The sequence below is a fragment of the Diachasma alloeum genome, unplaced genomic scaffold (assembly GCF_001412515.2).
Source record: "Diachasma alloeum isolate Michigan unplaced genomic scaffold, Dall2.0 Dall_scaffold_00438, whole genome shotgun sequence".
NCBI lineage: Eukaryota > Metazoa > Arthropoda > Insecta > Hymenoptera > Braconidae > Diachasma > Diachasma alloeum.
The window spans coordinates 148,049-169,119 of NW_021680577.1; the positions used below are offsets into that span (position 1 = coordinate 148,049).

Consider the following 21,071-nt stretch of genomic DNA (forward strand, 5'->3'; position numbering starts at 1 on the left):
AATGGGAAGAATTTTTTTGGGGAGGTAATTGTGGCTCTGGTGCATGGGGTGAGACGATGTTTTGAGGGAAATTGCAAGGGTTTTGAGGTGCCATGGGAGGACAGTTGACGCGCGTTGTTGGGGGGCATGGAGAGCACTTCCGGTCGCTCCGGTATTGGCCCTATTTTTTTTTATTTCGCGGGCTGAAGGAGACTTCTTTGTGGGGGGGTTGGTTTGACGGGGCTGGATGAAGTTTTTGGCGGCTGGCGGAAAAGGGTTGGATAGGGTGTGGGAGGGTTTTCGAAGAGAGGGATTTTGGAGAGCAGGATTTTGAAAGGGATAGGGGCGCTACGGTGGCGAGGGGATAAAGCTTGGGTTTTGAGGGAAATTTGAACGGGTCTTGAATGGCTATGTGAATTGATTTGATTTGTCACCTGCATATATATATATATGTATATTATCGTTATTTTACATCGCTTCGACCTAGTTAGGATATATTGCGATGATGATCAAGACTTTAAATGGTTAGATCGCACCATTCTACCCGGCCGGGATTTGAACTCGGAACCTTCCCTGCATATACAATATATGAAACAAGTGGTGAATTGCTTTTATATTAATGTAGTCTAGTTTTTGCGTCTTCTAATTTTGATTGGAAATTATGTAGAAACGTAAAAAAACGAAGTTTGACAGGTCTGTATGTGAGCATGACTGTTTTTCGAAAATCGAGACATTAAGTGGCTAAAGTAATTCAAAAAAATCTGAAATTTTGCTAGATTATAGATCTTAATGAGGACTAAATCTGTGCAAAATTTCAACCCGATTGATTTAACAGTTTTTGAGAAAAAGCGATTCATTTTCAAATAGTTTTCCGTAAATGGGTGTTTTTGTCAAGTATTGGTATGATTTTGTACTTTCAACAATTTAATTTTGTTGAGGCTTCTTATATGGCTTTTGTATCATTCAAAAGGTCTAAAAAAAATTTTCATTTTTTTTTCAAAATTTATTACGCCCACAACGTTAACTTTTGAGTTTTGTGAGTTTTTGCGCTGCACCGCACTTTTTCCAATTTTTTAAATTACACTGCAGTAAAGTCTTAGAAAATTTAAAAAAAATTTGACATTTCATTTTGAAGTGTTTAAGAAGCCCCATCAATGAAAATAGCCGCCAAAAATATCATGAGTAATTAGATTGATACAAAAGGCTCGACTCTTGGTGGCAGAAATTCTATTGGAATTCCACTGAAAATTTTATCATTTTCTTGCCGATTGCATTGAAGTTTCGCTCCTTTTCTACGTGTTTTTTCCAGTAAAAATCTTTGATGAGAATATTTTATAGAAAAAAATCTATAGAATTTGATGTTTAGATAATTTATTCTATTGAGATATTTTGAATATAAATTCCTCCACCTAATTTCAAGAATATAAACTTGGAAAATTCATATCCAAGAACTCTTGTAGAAGTAATTCAAACAAAATAAGTTGTATGGAAAAATTTAAATGTTTTTTTTTTCATTAGAAAAATAAACATGTATTAATTTAAAACAAAACAAATATATATTGAAAAAAAAGTGTTGAATCGAGGTTGAAACAAAATAACATATTGGTTCACATTACAAATATGTCTAGCTTTATTCGTTAAAAACACATTCTTTTATCAATAATTTTCTTCGTTAGCAAAGCGTATTATCATTTAGTCAATCAATTATAAAATTCAGTAATTAAAACAATTGAGTCAATTTGAAATAAGAATACAATTAAAAATATATTAGTGATCAACTTTTTTGTCATAAGTGGTGTTGATTAACAGTCTTGGGTCTCCATACTTCAATAGCGTCTTCAGCAGATACAGCGAGGACTTCGTTCAAATAATGCATCTATCGGAAGCAAAGTAGATGAATTAATGAGTAAACTAATGGAAATGAAAAAAACAAGATTTCAACATGAAATAAAGAGACTTACGCTAGCTACATCACCGTGTTTGCACTCAAAAGTAGCAATACTCTGTGGTGGATCCGTTGGCCCCATGATTCTCACAGTCTTATCAAGCGATACAGTCATCAAACATCCAGACGATGCATGAATTCCAGTGATCCCCTTAGTGTGCTCAGTCTTGTACGATTTAACAACATTGAAATCTTTCTTCTCGTCGAGAATGTGAATATTGGAATTGCTATCACCAATGTAGACGAGTCCATTGTGCATGAACATTCCCATGACAAATGAGTCTTTAGAAATCTGAAATTTGTAAATCAATTTTAAATTATAGTTTATTCAATTTGAGATATCGATTTCGATGTATTCGTTCCTTCTGGGAATCATGGAAAGCTCTAGGAAATCGTAGAAAGCTCTGGACCTGAAAAAAATATTTTTACAGAAAATTTTGATACTTGGAAGAGTCAATAAATTTCGATCCTTCTATATGAATTATTCTCTCAAGATTTTTTCGATAGAAAATACGTGGGCATAAAATTCCCAATTTTTTTTGTTGTTTTAATTTTTTTACTACAAGGTCCAAAGCACCAAGCAAAGAACTAGAACGATTCATGCTCAATAATTCTTTTTTTTCACTGAAAAATGCACAGCAAAGTTGCATAATGATAATAATAATGTAATTACTATTGGTTAAAATCACTAGTTTTTCCTATTAATTTTCTTCATTCATGGGAAACAAAAATTGAATGAACAAAAATACAATTCAGACAAGACACAAGAATTGTTGCAATAATATTTTTCATAAATATCACTTTGTTAAAAAAAAATTCTCTGGACAAATTTATTTCAGGTTTGGAGGCATCTCTTACAGTATAATTCTTACCTGAAATGTTTTCATAGTATATCCAGCCCTGACATCCCACACAGAGACAGTTTTATCCTCACTAGCAGAAACGACATATCTCGAATTCATGCATATTTGAATAACTGCCCTTTGATGTGGTTGATACCGAGCAACTGAATCCTCCGACCTCGGGTCGAATATTGATACTGTTTTGCAGAATGATCCAGTCGCGAGAAGATGTAACTCGGAACAGGAATTCATGCATAACAAAGCACCCTGGACATTCATCCCGTGTGATTTTATGGGTGATAAATTAGTTCCTGTGACGTCCCAGGATCGAACGGTTTTGTCCCAACTGCAGCTGTATATCACATTGTCCATTGATGTTATGTCCCATATCCAGCCTTCGTGGCCCAGACCAGAGGACAACTGGTACGATGGCTCGTTCCCAGGTTGAGGGAGGCTCCAGCAGATTAGAAGCCTGTCTCTGCCACCAGTTATACATGTTTGTCCATTCTGAAGGAAGAGAGAGAAATAAATTAATTTTCTTTTGTCCATTCCTATGATTTTGGTGTGACAGGAAAATATTTTACCCGATCGTCAACGCTCCCCAAATATTTAACTAGTCGAAAGTAAACAAATTGACATGAATAAAAATCAAAATTGAATTTGAAATATGCACCGAAATAGCACTGCTGATTCATCTAATCACGCAGGCGTCGAAATATTGATTTCAGTAGTTGTGGAGGGAATACCGGGCCCGAAGCAACAAGTCGTACAACCGAAATAAATCACTCGATATAATATCTTGCTATTGTGTAGTCTTGTCATTACTGCGATCGCTGTATTTTGTATAATTGTATCAAAATTCGTTCAATAAATTATGATTAATATTATCGTCGAGATAATGGTATTTATTACTCTTGTTATCGTCAAAATCAACAAAAGTTTAATTGTGAAACTGTAAGTAATTAATTATTTTCTGTCGAATATATTTTCATGGTCAAGGTCAATTTTCAATTCTTTTCATTATTGGGTCTTCCCAATCGAACCCCCCAATTTATCATTATTTCACTGAATCATACTTCATTTGTTGTTTGTCAATTTCTCAATAAAGTTGGCTGGCGCCCGACATTATTTATTCATTATTTGTCATCAAACTTTCTTTTCATGAGCCCTAACAGCCGTTAGACCCCGGCCGCGTCAGGTGTGAATTCCTTCGACTTTTCTCTTCTTTCTCGTCGATTTTTCATATTTTCATTAATTTAAAATTATTTATTCCTCGTCGAAAGAATTCTGTCTCATTGAATTACATTTTTGTGATCTTCTCAGAAATATTTTCTTAGGCAGAAATCACGTATGAACAGTGAACACATCCTATAGGATTTCATATAAGATTTTCAACAAGATTTCCTATAAAATTTAGGGGCATAAGAGTCACAATGACTCAGCAAACAGTATGTCGACAATTTGTCGACAATTTGCTGATGTCCTATTAAATTTTAGATGGCACTGGCATAAATTGTTTTCTGGGGAGGGTCAAAAGTGTCATATGCGGATCATATATATAGGTCATAAAGGGTCATATTAGAGTCATTCAAGGGTAATATGGGGGTCATGTAGGGGTCATATGGAAATAATATCAGGGTCATATGGGGTCATATAGGGGTTGCATGGGGGTTATATAGGAATTATATGGAGATCATATGAGGGTCATTTGATCTTCATATGACCCCGATATGAGCCTCCTTTGACCTTTGTATGACCCCCGTAAGTCCCCATGTGACTCTCAGATGACTCTTATATAACCCACATATGACCCTTATATGACTCCCACATGATCTCCATGTGGCCCTTATATGACCCCTATATGATCCTTATATGACCGCATATGACTCATTTGACGCTCATTCTGCCCCTTATGACACTACATTTCATAAGAAATCCTATCGCAAATCTTATTAGGATATCCTATAGGAAATCCTATAAGATATCCTGTGGGGAATCCAATAGGAAAAACCAGATAGGCTATCCTATAAGAAATCCTATCCGAAAAATCTTATAGGAAATATGCGAATTCTCCATAAGATTTCCTACAGAAAATCCTATAGGATTTTTTCATACATGAAGAAAATTTCGGTGAGAAATTCTGGTAAATTTTTATCAGACTTCTATTGGAAATTCCATTAGTTTTTCATCGATTGATTTTTAGTCATTTTCTCATCTTCTGACACGAAAAAACCGAACAAACAAGGATTGTACTATCGCGAAGTACAATCTTCGTGGTGTATTCAGGTGGTTTTCAGGCGTAGCGAGGCTTCAGGGTTTATGATGAAATATAACGCTGAGGTTTTTGATCTGTTTTGACATTCCTACGTATACAACGTCATGTAGAAAACTGCCATTATCGACAGATGCTCCACTTTGATCCCAAAATCATGATTTTTTCAGTGATTTTCTGAAATCACGAAATTTTCAGAGTCCATGGAAATCACGAGAAATCAAAAGAAATGATGATTTTTAATTTTTACTGAGAAGTCACAGAAATCATCCCATTCTGGAAATCACTGAGCGACACGATTAAAAAGTGACCAACTCCTCGACAAAAAAAATTATTACGAAACCCCTCTAGCTCCTTTGTATTCCGGAATACTATCCAAGAACTAATTTTGAGGACTGAGTGATACATCTTGTTTCGATAGGCGGAAAAAAATGACCGAAAATGACCGGTCATTTTGTCGGTTTCCACAGCCAACGCGTGTTACTACCCATCGGCTATTTTTTCCTTCGGCTATTTTTTCGTACATTCCTTGTTTCATGTCTTCACTGCTGAATTAAGGAAGTTTGAAAATTTGGGGGTTATTTTTCATATGCGCAGTTGACGGTTTCCCTCATGAATTAGTTCTCTTCATGACAACTTGTAAACAGTGTTACCAGATCGTGACGTCACCCCATTTAAAATTGTACAAGTTTTGGCTATAAATCGCCAAAATATGGCAACCCTGCTTGTAAAATCATCTACTACATTCGTATAAAAGTGGCAATCATCGCAACATGTACTTATAAGGCAATCCGTTTTTCTTTATTTCAATAGACAACAAAAATGATTCATACGTTGATATAAAAACTCTACTTTGTACAGTAGACTCTCGCTAGTTGCACGCCCATTAGTTACTCGTTTTCCCCTAATCCCTTTTTCGCGCACTCGAGCGCTGCCCCCCACTTTCGACCGCCTTATCGCTTTCTTTTGTCCTCCGTACGTAAACACAGAGAGAATGAGTAATTTTATTCGAAAACAAAACTTCATTCCCTGTCATTTTTCTAACTTGGGTCGCCATTGGTTGAGGAGTGAGGGTCGGCGGAAGTGTTCATTTCTTGGAAATAGTACCTCTACAGCCCTTTCGATGAGCAACTAGCGAGAGTCGACTGGAGTGGGACAAAACATGACCCGTTCCTTTAATTAATGAATGAATAACGTTACAACAGCCTTAGGGGCCGTCCATATATTACGTAAGACGTTTAGGGGGGGGGGGTCTAAAGATTTCTTACTTTCCCTTACGTGGGGGGGAGGGGGGTCGTCAAGGATCTTACGTATGATTTTTTCATGTCTTTTTCATTAATTTTTTGTTTTTTAAATCACGAACCTATTCCACTTCGTTGTACATCAACCCTGACAGTGCCACCTCCAACAGAATTACAAGTATCAGATCATTTCATGCCATTATCCTTAAGAATGACGCTGTTATGTCCTTTCAATGTTACTAGGAAAACAGTGGCGCCATTCTAATTATTTAGCGCCAATCTTTGAACCTGGATCCGTTAGCCGTTAAACCTCGGGTGAGGACTCCATTGAAGTTGACTCGTGGATGATCAGGATAATGGAATTATAGGGGTAGCTCGAAATAAATCGAATTGACAAGTGCTTGGAGAGCACAATCACACTTTTATTTAAAATATTTTATATCCAAACTTTAAACTTTGCACTACAAATGAATTTTTCAACTTTTGGAAAAAACTCTAAAGATATTACTCGGAAAAACTAATTGACGAGAGAAGCTGAAGGCTTATCGTAGAACAGCCACGATGGGACTAACTAAAACTTACCTTTAAGGGTTGGGTCCAACAACCCCCACTAGCCCACAAGTTGCGCACGCAAACATGGCCCAGGGGAAAGGGAAAAGTGAAACCCAAGGGAAAACGGGGAAAAGGGGAGCGTGTGACGTCGCAAGTTTTCCCCTCAGAGGGTTTTAGGCCTTCTCAGCGATACAATGAACAAAGGAGAGCCCATACGTGTCAAACATATGCTACACAGGAACTTTCAAAATAAACAGAACTGAGATTTTACGACTTGGGACCGTGACCGTTAATTTTACTTTCCTCTCTAAATTTTGGATTTTTCAAGGTAAAGCTTTTTCCGTGACGAGTTTTGAAGGGCAATAAATTTGGATTTAAACTCAAGTATTTGACATTTACAATTTTCTGCAACGGTTTTTCTCCCGATTGTGGAGTTATTTTCTTCCTTTGTTCATGGTCCTTTCTTTGCCCTATTTCTCAGCATACTACGTTTTAAAAATATCATTTTAAAAATCATTTCCGAGCCATAATTTGAATCGCGCGGATTTTTATGGCCGATTAATAGTGTCATCTACGAAATTCAACGTCGGGACGTTACAACGCTGAAAATTACTATTCCATGCACCCACAAATGTGTTCCCTATGATTTATTCTGTCCATCGCTGAATGATCAGCTCGGGGGGAGAATATGTGATATCTGTGGTAAATACTTTGGATCGAAGAAGGCAGTGAGCTCCCACAAAAAAGTGCATTTTATCTCCTCTAAACCTCAGCGTCGAAGAGTGAAGAAAGTCATTTCACGACGTGGCCAAGAGCTCATGTGTGTCATCGAAGAAAATAATAAAACTGAGGGAGTTGTTGAATGGGTAAATGAAGATGTTACAGTCGATTCTGAAGAGGAAGTAAACTTGACTGAAGAAGAGATACGGGATATCCCAGTTGCTAGTCCTCTCTCAGATTGGCTGATTGGACCTTGGACCAAAGAAAGTGATGACAAAGAATAGATATTGTTTATCAAGTTACTTTTTATGTGTTATGTAGTTCATATCTATAATAATATATCAATATTATTTTATTGAATTCATGTAATGTTTCTAATGTTCTCATTGAATGGGGGGCGCATGCGCGAGCCGAGCAACGACGCACGTGTTTTGCGTTGCTGCATACATTTTTAAGTTTATTGTGTTTATTAATTTTGATCCTCCCCTTCACGCTGTTGGGATCGTATGCAGAAAAGTTTGATTTTTTTGTTCTGCCATAATTTTTTTTGCTGACAAAATCCTGGCGAAATACAGAACAAGTGTCGTTCATGCCACATTACAAAAGTGAGATTAGAGTGACATGCCTAAGCCCATAGTGCCCGAGAAACTGAAGGTACACAAAAGCAATCCTGTCATTGTCTCAAAAAATCCAGTTGGCAGACCAAGTGTAACAGTCCTAAGGTTCAGGGAAAGAAACAAATCCATTGGCCCAATCTCAGAGCTATTCTCACCCACCCGGGAGTCGAGAAACGCTCCAGAAACAAGGCAGAGCAGCCGGGTACCCCTTCAAAAACATTGAAATCAAATCCTGATCTTGTGGCCAGGGACGTTGAGGCCGTTATTTTTCCGATTTCCACTCCAAGCTGCCCTGAATTCAAGAATAGTGAGATGGCTGCCCCTTTGGTCATACCTGACTTTGATCACCTCCAACCTGGGGATTCATTTCGCTGGATTGCCGAGCAACTCATGGAATGAGGAAAGACCAGGCGCAACAAGACGAGCACTTGAATGGTATTTTATCTAAAGTGAATTTAAAGATAACTGCAGTGGATAACAGTGTGAAAGTTATCAAGTCAGATACTAAAAAGCTTCAAGCCAATCAAAATGCTACTTTAAATAGGGTTCAGAACCTTGAGAGCAACGTCTCCTCAATTGCCAGTGCCAAGGAGGATTCAGCTCTACTCAAGGAGGCTCTGACAAGAATCAAAGCACTGGAAGACTCAGTTGGCACTCGTCAGGCCCCAGTTGCTGACCCAACACTGCAGAAAGAATTCGCAAGGCTTTCAACTGCTCTTGAAAATCAGATCAGAGCCTCCAAACGCAACAATGTTATCATCAGGGGTCTGGGCCCGGATCTGTCCACAGTAGACCGGGCAAGCCAATTCCTGATTTCAACTTTTGGGATCCTACGTACCGATTTTACCATCAGAGCAATCGGTAGAACACAAAAAAATTTTATTGCACAATTCAACTCACTGAATGTCAAAATAAATGTGATGAAGCTCAAGAACACCAAACTTGCTGGCAGTAAAATATCCATCGTGAATGATTTGACTCCAAGAGAAAAAGAACTGTCTTTCAAGCTGAGGGAGAAAGCCAAGGAAGATACAGCTAAGGGCATCCCGTCCAAAGTCGTGGGGAATAGAATTGTTAGGGAAGATGCGATCCACACATGGGATTTCGCGAGCAGCCAATTCGTCCTCAAACCTACCCAACAGCCTGATGATACCATGGGACACCACAGACCTTAACAACACTGTCATAGAGCAGCAGAACAGCGTGAAGAAGTCCACCAAGGATCCAAAAAAGTGAAGGAGCCGCATCTCGAGTACCCCACAGCGATTTTCTGGAATTGCAAAGGCATAGCTAATTTGGGAAATCTAACAGCCAGCACCTACCCATTCTTGATTGGCCTGTCGGAGACCTGGTTACAATTCATCCCATCCTATCTAACCCCCTGGTCGTCAAATTACAACTGTTTCTGGTCAGTAGCCACGAGAGATGCACCAATCGGCAGAGGAAGCGGAGGTCTGGCAGTCTTAATCAGCAAGGTACACAAATCGAATTTATTATTCTCATCTCAATGGTGGATTTTTACGAGAATTGAAGTCTCCAACTCGCATATAATCCTTGGACTCATTTACTTCCCGCCAGACACCGATTTGCTGTCCGTTCTCGAACTCCTGCAAACGGTTATCACTTCCTGCCGAGATACATACAAAAATGACGCAATTTTTTGAGGTGGTGACTTTAATTGCAGGATAACAAGACTGGCAAATGCAAATCCCACAAGAACTTCTAACTGGATCTACCTTGCTGTCATCTAGGGGATGCATGGATGAAGGTTCCCCCAGCTATAAAATTAGACGTGATATGCTGCTGGACTTCATGACGGACAACGGCTTTGTACTCCTGAATGAACGCACACCTGGAGACCTGGAAGGAAGCTTCACATTCTGCGGGGCACAAGGCCTGACTTTATATGGGGTAATTATGAAGCTATCTCCAGATTTAACTTCTTAATGATAAACGAGCTATCCTTCCAATCCGATCACTATCCGCTATTTCTGAAGCTAAATCCCTGGAATTCTCTCAACTTCAAGCCAGAGTTGACCTCATCCCCCTCACCTGTAGCCCCATCCAGCACCAGTCCCTCCCCTGCAGTTAAATGGAAGAACGAGCTGTCCGATACGTTTGCTCGTGCTATAAGAGCCTCATCGAGACTCCAACAAGCAAATGCACTCGATGCACCCCACTGCCATCTATGATTTACTCTGTACTGCCATAACAGAAGCTGCCTCGAGTTCTGGCATGAAGCAAAGGCCTACAACCAAAGCATCACCTTTGGGAGGATTCTGAGTATAGGGAACTAAAAAGCACAGTCGATAAATCCCAGAGATCCGTCCGGAAGGATAAATTTAGCCCCAGTTCAGTTGAGGTGTATCACAAACATGCCAGTGACTATGGGAAATGTAAAAAAAGAAAAATTAAGGAATACTACAAGCAGTTGAAAAACCGCATGGCCAATGTAAAGAACATCAGCGAGTTCTGGGAGACGGTGAAGAGTGTTCGCTCCTCCACCTTCATGCCCAACCAAGTCCCCGAAATTGAATGGGAAATATTCTACAGTCATGCCTATCCCTCAAGAATCTCAACTGATCTCTGCATCCCAAACATCTTGGAGCCCTTTCTGGATAAGGACATTGAATCTAAGGAAGTCCGCCGCATCCTGAAAATGAGCAAATGTGCTAAAGCCCCTCGCCCGAATGGAATTTCAAACGAATTCCTGAAGAATCTTCCTGCCAAGTGGATCCAGATTCTTGTGAATTTACTAAATGGCATGTGCAAAGAGGAAAGAATCCCGGACTCCTGACCCAAGGCTGTACTAGCAATGTTGTTTAAGAAAGGTGACCCAACCGACCCATTATGCTACAGAGGAATTGTGCTCACCAACAATATCTTGAAGATGTATACGGGGATTCTTCATGCACGGCTTGAGGCCTGGTTGAATTCGTCCGGTATTCTCCCTGAAGAGCAGACAGGTTTCCGACGAGGTCGAAGCTGCTTAGATCAAACCTTCTCCCTCTTCACCGCTGTACAATCGAAACTGAGGCTAGCAGGTAATACGATCTGTCTATTTATAGACTTTCGTACGGCTTTCGATTGTATACCCCATCATAAATTGTGGAAGAAGCTTGGAGACATGGGGGTGAGTGGTAAATTCCTGAGGGTATTGTGCAATATCTATGACAACGCAGCGGCAAGAGTACGGTTGGGATCGGATCAAACCCGGGACTTTGAGGTGACTGAAGGGGTCTTACAAGGGGACAAGCTGAGCCCACTCCTATTTATCACATACATCGCAGATTTCATCCAGTTCCTAGAAAAGAAAAATATTCAGGGTCTGGACATCGGAGGTAAGAATCTCAGGGCCCTCTTGTATGCTGACGACACTGTGATCTTCGCCAGATCTGTAGCGGATGCACGTTTCATACTGAAATGTCTTCCCGAGTACTTTGATGCCAATGGCCTAACAGTCCCCCCGGATAAAACTGAAATCATGGTATGCAGACCGTCTGGTAGAATCAGAGCACCGGAAACCTCAGCGTTCTCCTATAAAGGTCATTCTATCAAAGCAGTGAAGCAGTACACCTATCTTGGAACTGTTCTAGATAGTGCTATGTCTGGTAAGTTAGCCAGCGGAAGATTGGCATTCTAGAATCAAATTATTTGATACTCTCGTTGTATCCACCCTTCTCTACGGAATACAAACCTGGGGTCCGTATGAGATTGGTCAAATCGAAAGGATTCAGACCGATTATTTCAAAAGGATTTTCTTGCTTCCCAGAAACACCCCAGGTTATCATATCCGCCTGGATATTGGGTTTCCAAGGTGAACACTATTTTCACCTCGGTTGGTTTCCCTGACATGTTTGATCGCCTGGACTCTTGTTTTTGGCTAGCCCAGAGACAGAATTTCATCGACGCAATGGCTCTAAATTTGAGATCCTCCGACTATGAGACTACCTACGCTCAAGCTCGTCCCAGATTCAGTTAATACGTCGTTTCTTGGATACCACAGCCGATTATCTGTTCTTCAGAGGGGGAATCCATGTTCCCAGAATCGCCATCCAGCTAAGACTCGCGAACAACTCCATATGCAGAATTTCTGACAAGGGGACGATCCATAAGCTGACTCCATGCTCTCCATGCCGGTACTGCTGCCTGAACACGTTGGAGTCTGTGGAGCACGTCCTCCTACACTGCCCGGCCTATAAGACGCAGCGGGAAAAGCATCTCAGCGGACTGACAGCAGGCATCCTTTATTCAATCCACCTTCTCAGAATCCTCTCAATCCCCACCCGCAGACACCTCCTGTCTCTTCACAACTTTATGTCTGAAGTCCTCTCCGCAAGATCATCCCTCCCCATCATACCCCCTGCCGACCCTGGCCCTCTAGCACGTTCTAGTACTCGATCTCATCTGAATTGATTTGATATCTCACTCTGAGTTCTGTTCCACGTATTGCGGTTCGCCTAACTCTGTTTTCATTTTGCAGTTGCCTGATCAATTTCCCTTGTTTACTATTTTGAGTTACTATTCCAGAAATTATTGTGGAACAATTTACTTATGGGACATTCCATGTCAACTCAGTCACCCCGGATTTTTTTTTGGCTGGAAAGAATGATTTGATTGCCGCATTTCGAACTACTATATATAGACAGTATTCTTGCCAAATTTCATTGCCTCATGATTTTTTGTTTCTGAGATAATGACTACCAAACTTTAAATTTTCAAAAATTCATAACTTTTGAATGGCGCATCCGATTCGAACAAATGAAAAAATAAAATTTTTATTTTCGTTCATACTTTCAGGAAAAAAATATTCCATAGACGTGAAGAAGCTTCTATACCTAAATTTCGATAAATTTTTACGTTTTTATTTTTTTCGGCTCTAGGGCCGTCCGGTATTCGACTGGAACATTTTTTTTCTCATAGAGTACGTCCATATATGATTTTAAAAAATACGCCATCGTGGGAGAGACAACCAGTGTACCGGAGAAAATTTTTGTTTCCTAAATTTTCGTGTTTTTACGCCTTCTAGGAGAGCTGCCTTGTTTTTATTGAGAAATTGATATTTCAATCCATACCTTTGATGAATATGAGTTAGAAAAGAGATGCGTCACGATGGAAAAGAGAAACAATGCGTCGGGAAAAAAATTTTCTTGAAAATTTTTGCGTCTTTTCGCTTTCTATGAGAGCTATACTGTGTCATCATCATCGGAAGTTCGCCTAATCATCACCAATTCATTGATTTAATATCATCAGTTTTTCCTGAGGCTCTAGTTTTAGTGAAAACATCAACTTCCTCATTGAGTTTTTATTGTTGTACAATTCCTTGCGAATCGATTCGCATTTTCCTGTCTGTTGTATCGAGGTAAGCAGTTTTCACGTTACTTATTGGAATAATCCTCATCTTCCGGATAATTTTGGATCCTAGATGACCTGTCCACCAGACAAAAGGTGGTACAACACTGGCTGGAAAGGGAAGCTTGCCTCTGGTGAAAGAGAAATAAGGTCGTAAAAGAGGGTCTGGGTTAACGAATCATGCCTGGCTTGAGATGAGTTGAGAGGGCAATTGTACCTCAAGAAGAAGCCTTCCGTCATCCCCAATGACTCTGACCGGTCCTTTCGAAGGAAAGGAAGAGGCAGAGGCAGAAATTAGTCCTGCAGCGAATGAGATCTGCATTCTATACTGGAATGCACAAGGGATAGAGAATGTGAAGAAAAACAAAGATTTATGGAGTTATGGATGTGGTTGTCTTCTACGAAACCTTTCTGGAAGGTAAAAGACTAACTAAAGCGTTAGAAAAATTGGAAAGATCTCGAAATAATTTTATCTAGCATAGCAAGCCAGTAACTAGAGCTTCTACAAGGAGACGTGCGAGTGGAGGCCCACTGGTTGGAGTCAATAAATATCTGAAAGCGGAGTTGAAAGTGAGAGAATGGGACTTCGGCCTGAACATGCAATTAAAAGCCTCCAATGGCCAAGCTCAGGGTCGCTACACAATCATTACAGCATACAACGATAGGACAAATCTGAAACGAGTACTAGTAAAACTAGCCTTAGAACTCGACGAATGTGAGGGACAAGGCTTACGCCTGATCATAGCAGGTGACTTAAACGCGGTAGTCGGCGAAGACTCAGAAGTCGCCTCGTGTGGCCTGGAGGATGAGGGGGACATCAAACTAAGGAGGTCAGAAGACAAGGAACCAAGGAGCGAAGGGAGATTCCTATTAAGATGGTGCGAGGAAAGGGCACTAATAACAATGAATGGTAGATGTGAGGGGGGCCAAATTGCGAAAATAACTTGCATAGGGGAAGGAAATAGCCCAGGCGGGGTTCTAGACCTTGTCCTAGTGAGAATAGAAAACGCTGGAATCCCAGAGCGGTTCAAGAATCTGAGCGTCGCAGTATAGGAAGGTTCGGACCACCTTCCGGATATATACAAAGTCAAATGGTCAGAAGACGTGAAAAGAGCGGAGAAAAGCGGAAGATCTGGCAAATCAAAGCTAAAATGGAGGGAAGAAAAAAAGGAGACATTTCAAGAGGCATGGACAAAACATTGGACGGAGGGGGAGAAAGCAGCGTCGATCTACCCAGAAGCTAGATGGGAGGGCATAACGGCAAGCATCAAAGGAGCAGCGAGCTCTGTCAAACTGCTAACTGGGAAAAACCTTCAAAAACTCCCGACTACGGATGGGATAATGGCGAATATAGATTGCTCAGAAGGAAACTTTTCAAACATCTACATAGCTTCCGAAAGAGCCGGGATCTGCGAGCAAAGCCAGATCTTTAGAAACGAAGAACGAACTCAACACCTTAAGGAAGAACCTCATAACGATTTCGATCGAGGAAAAGCAGTAGAGAGTGATGGAAAGCCGAGGATCAGCGGACTGGTGGAAGGCGATGAACCGGTTCAGAGGAAATAAAAGAATAGGAACCGAAATTGGGAAGAAATCTTGGTTGTTATATTTCATAAACCTTCTGGAGGGAGAAATCAGACATTCCACCAATGAGGGAGAAGAACATCCGCATCTCTACATCCGCAAGAACCGCATTAAACAAGCAAGAAAAAGAAGAACAGAACAGCCAACTAAAAGCACTGAATGAAGAGCTTAGCCTGATGGAAATTGGGAAGTCAATACAAGCGCTAAAAGAAGAGAAAGCGGCGGGGATAGACGAAATTTCAACAGAATTCCTTAAAAATCTGCCGAAAGAAGGACTGCAGTAGCTAGCCCCGGTGATGCAGGAGCAATGGAGAGGAGAGCTCATAAACAGATGGAGAACTGCAACGATTTACCCAATATTCAAAAAAGGAGACCCGGAGCTAGCAAGCAACTATAGAGGAATCTCACTCCTGAATACAGGATACAAAATTCTAATTCTAATCATGGCCAAATGCTTGAGCAATTGTTTAGAAGAAGAAAAAATATCTGAAGTCCAGTCAGGATTTAGACGTAACAGAGGAACGATAGAACAAGTGTTCATACTAAACACTGATTAACAACAAATTCATAGTTAAGGGCGGAAACCCGAGTGGAAATTCTGTTCAGGTCTCGATCAGAAACTGATCAAGTCCGATCCGAAATTCTGATCAGGCATGTTACGCCTCTGCCTTAGGTTTTTCCACTAGGGTTTCTCCGCCTTCCATCATTAGGCATTAATTAAATTTATTTTTTTGAGAGAAAAAATTAGTAACTTCCTAGCCGGGAATCGAACCCGGGACCTCCCAATGTCGCGTCGGGTGCTCTTACCATCTGAGCTACCAGGACACTTACGAATTTCACTCTCAAATTGACTCATACCCGAGTGGAAATTCTGTTCAGGTCTTGATCAGAAACTGATCAAGTCCGACCCGAAATTCTGATCAGGCGTGTTACGCCTCTGCCTTAGGTTTTTCCACTAGGGTTTCTCCGCCTTCCATCATTAGGCATTAATTAAATTTAATTTTTTTGAGAGAAAAAATTAGTAACTTCCTAGCCGGGAATCGAACCCGGGACCTCCCAATGTCGCGTCGGGTGCTCTTACCATCTGAGCTACCAGGACACTTACGAATTTCACTCTCAAATTGACTCATACCCGAGTGGAAATTCTGTTCAGGTCTCGATCAGAAACTGATCAAGTCCGATCCGAAATTCTGATCAGGCGTGTTACGCCTCTGCCTTAGGTTTTTCCACTAGGGTTTCTCCGCCTTCCATCATTAGGCATTAATTAAATTTAATTTTTTTGAGAGAAAAAATTAGTAACTTCCTAGCCGGGAATCGAACCCGGGACCTCCCAATGTCGCGTCGGGTGCTCTTACCATCTGAGCTACCAGGACACTTACGAATTTCACTCTCAAATTGACTCATACCCGAGTGGAAATTCTGTTCAGGTCTCGATCAGAAACTGATCAAGTCCGATCCGAAATTCTGATCAGGCATGTTACGCCTCTGCCTTAGGTTTTTCCACTAGGGTTTCTCCGCCTTCCATCATTAGGCATTAATTAAATTTAATTTTTTTGAGAGAAAAAATTAGTAACTTCCTAGCCGGGAATCGAACCCGGGACCTCCCAATGTCGCGTCGGGTGCTCTTACCATCTGAGCTATCAGGACACTTACGAATTTCACTCTCAAATTGACTCATACCCGAGTGGAAATTCTGTTCAGGTCTCGATCAGAAACTGATCAAGTCCGATCCGAAATTCTGATCAGGCATGTTACGCCTCTGCCTTAGGTTTTTCCACTAGGGAAGCTGTACGTATGCTTCATAGACTTCAAAGCCGCATTTGACAAGGTTGACAGAAGCAAGCTTTGGTCCAAAATGCAGGAGATGGGAATCGAAGGATGCTTCTTAAGAATGACGCAATCGATCTATAAAAATACAAACAACCGGGTTATTGCAGGCGACGATCTATCTGATTGCTTCCAAACAACCAAATGTGTAAAATGAGGTTGCCCATTGAGTCCAATCCTCTTCAATATCTACATCAATGACATGGAAAATGAATTCCGAAGAACAAACGCTGGAGGGACCTCATTAGCAGAGATAGGCATAATCATAAATTATAATTGACATTAATTTCATAAATACCTAATCAAGTAATAGAACTTAACAATTTTCAATTATTAAATTAATCAGCAATTAAATTTTTAAATTCTGAATTATTTTACCCACTAATAATCGAATTCGGTAGATTGACGATTATTTTGATAATCTTTAATACTGTTCAGGAAATTTCCAATTATTTACTTAATAGTTATTTGAAAATTTAAATTATCAATTGTTTTACGATTTTCTAAATTCCAAATATAAATTAAGGAATTCAATTATTTTACGGAAACATTCTCTTAATACTAGTAAAATAATGATTGATGCCGATCTCTGTTCAATAGGGTCAGGTTCCGGAGTAAAAATCCACGTACTACTTTACGCTGACATCGCAGCATTGATAGCGGGGTCTGGAGGCAACTTAAAGGACATGCTCAAGACCCTGGAAAGATGGGCAGATATGAACCGCATGAAGCAAAGCGCGGGGAAAAAACAAAGTATTGGTATTCAATAATGAAGGAAGAAGGAAAAAGGAGAGCTAGAGGTATAAAGGACAGCAGTTAGAGGAGGTGAAGGAATTCAAATAATTCAAATAACAGTGGACCAGGACATACAGGAAGTCTGGGGCAGGGCAGACAAATCCAGCTACTACTCCTACTATAAAAACCTAAAACAAAACGTGAAGATGGCCGACTACTGCAAGAGAAAACAAAATCCTGGTTGGATGAAGAGTATTTGCGCGAGATGGAGGTGTGGCAACATAGCCAAGGAAAACTAAAAGGGCTGGTCCGCCAAACATTGCCGAAAATGCAACTTAACTACAGAAACATTGGAACGCATTCTAAGATGGGAGAAATTGATGTCGGAGCTAGGGGAGGAAGACAAGAAACGGTGGGATGACTGGTACCAAGACCTCGCTGATCAAACGCGGAGGGAAAAGCTCCTGGATACACTAAAAGGAAAGCTAGGCAAAGAACTTTGGGGAAGGCTAGCTGATGTAGAAAGAAGACTCAAAACGCGTGACGATCTCTAATACTGTGTATCACTTGACATCTCATACCTTACGCGAACACGAGCACACCTACATACGAGTCATGCCTCGACAGAGGTCAAAGTATTAACCCAAAGTATTAATTTATACTAATTTGACAGCCTGGTGGCTTGGCGCAGTAGGTAAGTTGGTTGCCTAACATGCGAAAGGTTCCGAGTTCAAAACCCGGCTGGATAGAATGGTGAGATCTAACGATTTAAAGTCTCGATCATCATTGCACAGTACCCCAACCGGGTCGAAGCGATGTAAAATAACGATAAAAAAAAACTAATTTGACACATATAGTGATCTCCAAATACCAAAACAGACATAAAATAAGAATGTAAAAACAAAATAAGAGAAAGAAAATAAAATAAAATCTAATTAATGCAATTAAATACAGGGAGACCTCATAAAACTCTTTATACTATAAATGATAGTTAGAAAATAATAATCTCAACCACTTTTGTGAGACTGAACGTGGGAAATAATTTGTAAATGAGGAAGCGATTGAATAAAACCAGGCGCAAACATTGTATAACGCGATGTAGCACTAATGAATGAATAAATTGAATTACAGGGATGCTCACCTCAAGGAAAAAACTTTTTTGTTTTTCGAAAAAAAAAATTTTGAAATACTATTTCCCGCGTGATTTTTCCTCAGAAATCTGATTTTTTAGGTCAAAATGTTCTCCGACCACTTAAAATGAGAGATTCGATTTTTTTAAATCGAAAAATCAACTTAACAAAAATTCCCAACGTATTTTTTTCAAAATATTTTTTTCAATATAATCTGAAATTTTCGCTCCTTAATTATGAAAAATGCGGGGGAAGATACATTTTTCAATTGATTTGTTTATAATATTTTTTCTAATAGTTGAAGAAAAAAAAATTTCTTATCCAAATATTATGTATACACTTTATTTATTAATACTAATTTTATGTTTAATGGTTCCCATGCATCTACTCGGTCTTTTTTTACTCTTTAGTAAAGAGGCCTCCACTCGGTAATCCAGAATTTGTCAAAATACTTCCTGCCGAAAAGTCGAATCCGTGCATTTTTTTCCGTACTGTTTACATTCATTTTCCGCTCTTTTTCTAGAAATTTACTCATTCTAATTAATACTCAAAAAAATTTTCGAACATATTTTCGAACCATCAAAAATAACGACTTTTGCAGGTTGACCTATGAACTTCAAAATGTATCTCCTCCCACATTTTTTATGATTAAGGAACAAAATTTGGTGACTATATTCAGAAAACTATTTTTAAAAAAATACGTTGGGGATTTTTGTCAGGTTGATTTTTCGATTTAAAAAAAATTAAATCTCTAATTTGGAGTGATCGGAGAAAATTTTTATCCAAAAAATCGGATTCCTGAGGAAAAATCACGCGGGAAATGGTATTCAAAGAATTTTTTTTTCGAAAAACAAAAAAGTTTTTTTCTTGAGGTGAGCCTCTCCTTAAATTGTTATTCTCTTGACCTTTTATTTCTGTTTCCCGCAATGGAATGAGAACTATTTTTTTATTTTTTCCGCTCACGAAATAGGAAGTTCTACTAAATTTCAATCCCATAACTTTCGAGAATTAATTTATGCACGGAACCCAATTAAAAGATATCTGTGGAATTTATTATTCATGCACTAAATTCAATTAGTAAAATCCCGGGCTCCCTCCTTAGTGCATGTGGTTGTATTACACTGCTACCAACTCCGTAACAAAAAAATGATAGAAGATAATGTGAAAAGCGAGAACGTGGATATGAACCCGTTGCTATGCGCGTCATTTTTTAAATATCGATTAAAACAAAAAAATTGTTACATCAATAAGAGCAGGAGTGCGCTCGAGACTCAAACGAGACTTCACTTTGAAGAGATCGTTTCGCTCTAAAACAACATAGACATTTTCAGGACCGTTTCAGTCTCGACAGGTATAGTATTGACTCCCCTTTTCATGACTCCAAGAGAATTGATCTCGTCTCGGTCTCTCCTTTTTCCTATTTTTAACATGTATCAGACCGAGCCGAGACTGAAATAGAGACCAAACATTAAAAACCGGAAAAAGTGAAGACTGTGACGAGACAAATTATCTCCAGGTAATGACTAGAGGATACGATAGTATGCCTTTCGAAACTGAGACAGTCCCAAAAATTTCTATGTTTTTTTAGAGCGAGATGGTCACTTCAAAATGAAGTCTCGCCTGGGTTTTGTGCGCAGCCCTAATGATAAGCTTGTGGCCAATTTATATACAGTAGAACCCCGTTATAAGAGCGCGCCTGGGGGTGTAGGGGTAGTCGATTTGGCGAGTGCTTATATTTCGTTACTCCCACCATGCGCTCAGTGGCAACCTCAGTTCTCTGAACTCCCAGCGAAAAGAGAGGAATAAGAAATAAACAGTTTGAGTATTTCTCAAGTTTTATATATAGATATGTCCGTTAAATAATTTTGTATTATTTACTGAATTTTTAACAATGTTCTTTTCCATGAACATGAATATAAATTTTTTCACCAACTTGAAAACAACCTTTTTCACGCCATAAAAATATTTAAAGGTCCATTTTTTTCATAAAAATGTTTTCCAATATTTTAATTAACAATTGGATAGAAAAATAATCTGACCAACATTTTTTTTGACAGTACCCTTCAATAAATAATAAACGATGGACTTTTATTAAAGTTTACTTTAACTATTTCTTCCTTATAGTCAATATTTCATCACAGTGGATTGGTATCTAACAGTCCATAGAAGTGACATTTGTTCTGGTGTTAATGAACCGTGTGTTTAAAAAATAATCCAAAAGGGGCCGTCCATATATTACATAAGGGAATTTTCAGCTGTTTTGGACCCCCTCCCC

The 21,071-nt window shown here is 39.5% G+C and overlaps 1 protein-coding gene across 2 annotated transcripts in view; it reads right to left on the reverse strand.

Annotated features, from left to right (window-relative positions):
* Positions 1–1,585: 1,585 nt before the first annotated feature.
* LOC107042287 (F-box/WD repeat-containing protein 9) overlaps positions 1,586–21,071 on the reverse strand; it is a 44,308-nt gene continuing 24,822 nt past the window's right edge. For both annotated transcript variants that reach the window (XM_015263283.1, XM_015263284.1), the window contains 3 exons: positions 2,797–3,273; positions 1,941–2,216; positions 1,586–1,855 (listed from right to left, as the gene is read on the reverse strand). In XM_015263283.1, coding sequence (XP_015118769.1) covers positions 1,766–1,855; positions 1,941–2,216; positions 2,797–3,273 — 843 coding nt within the window. In that variant the 3' untranslated portion in view covers positions 1,586–1,765. The remainder of the gene's footprint in view (positions 1,856–1,940; positions 2,217–2,796; positions 3,274–21,071) is intronic.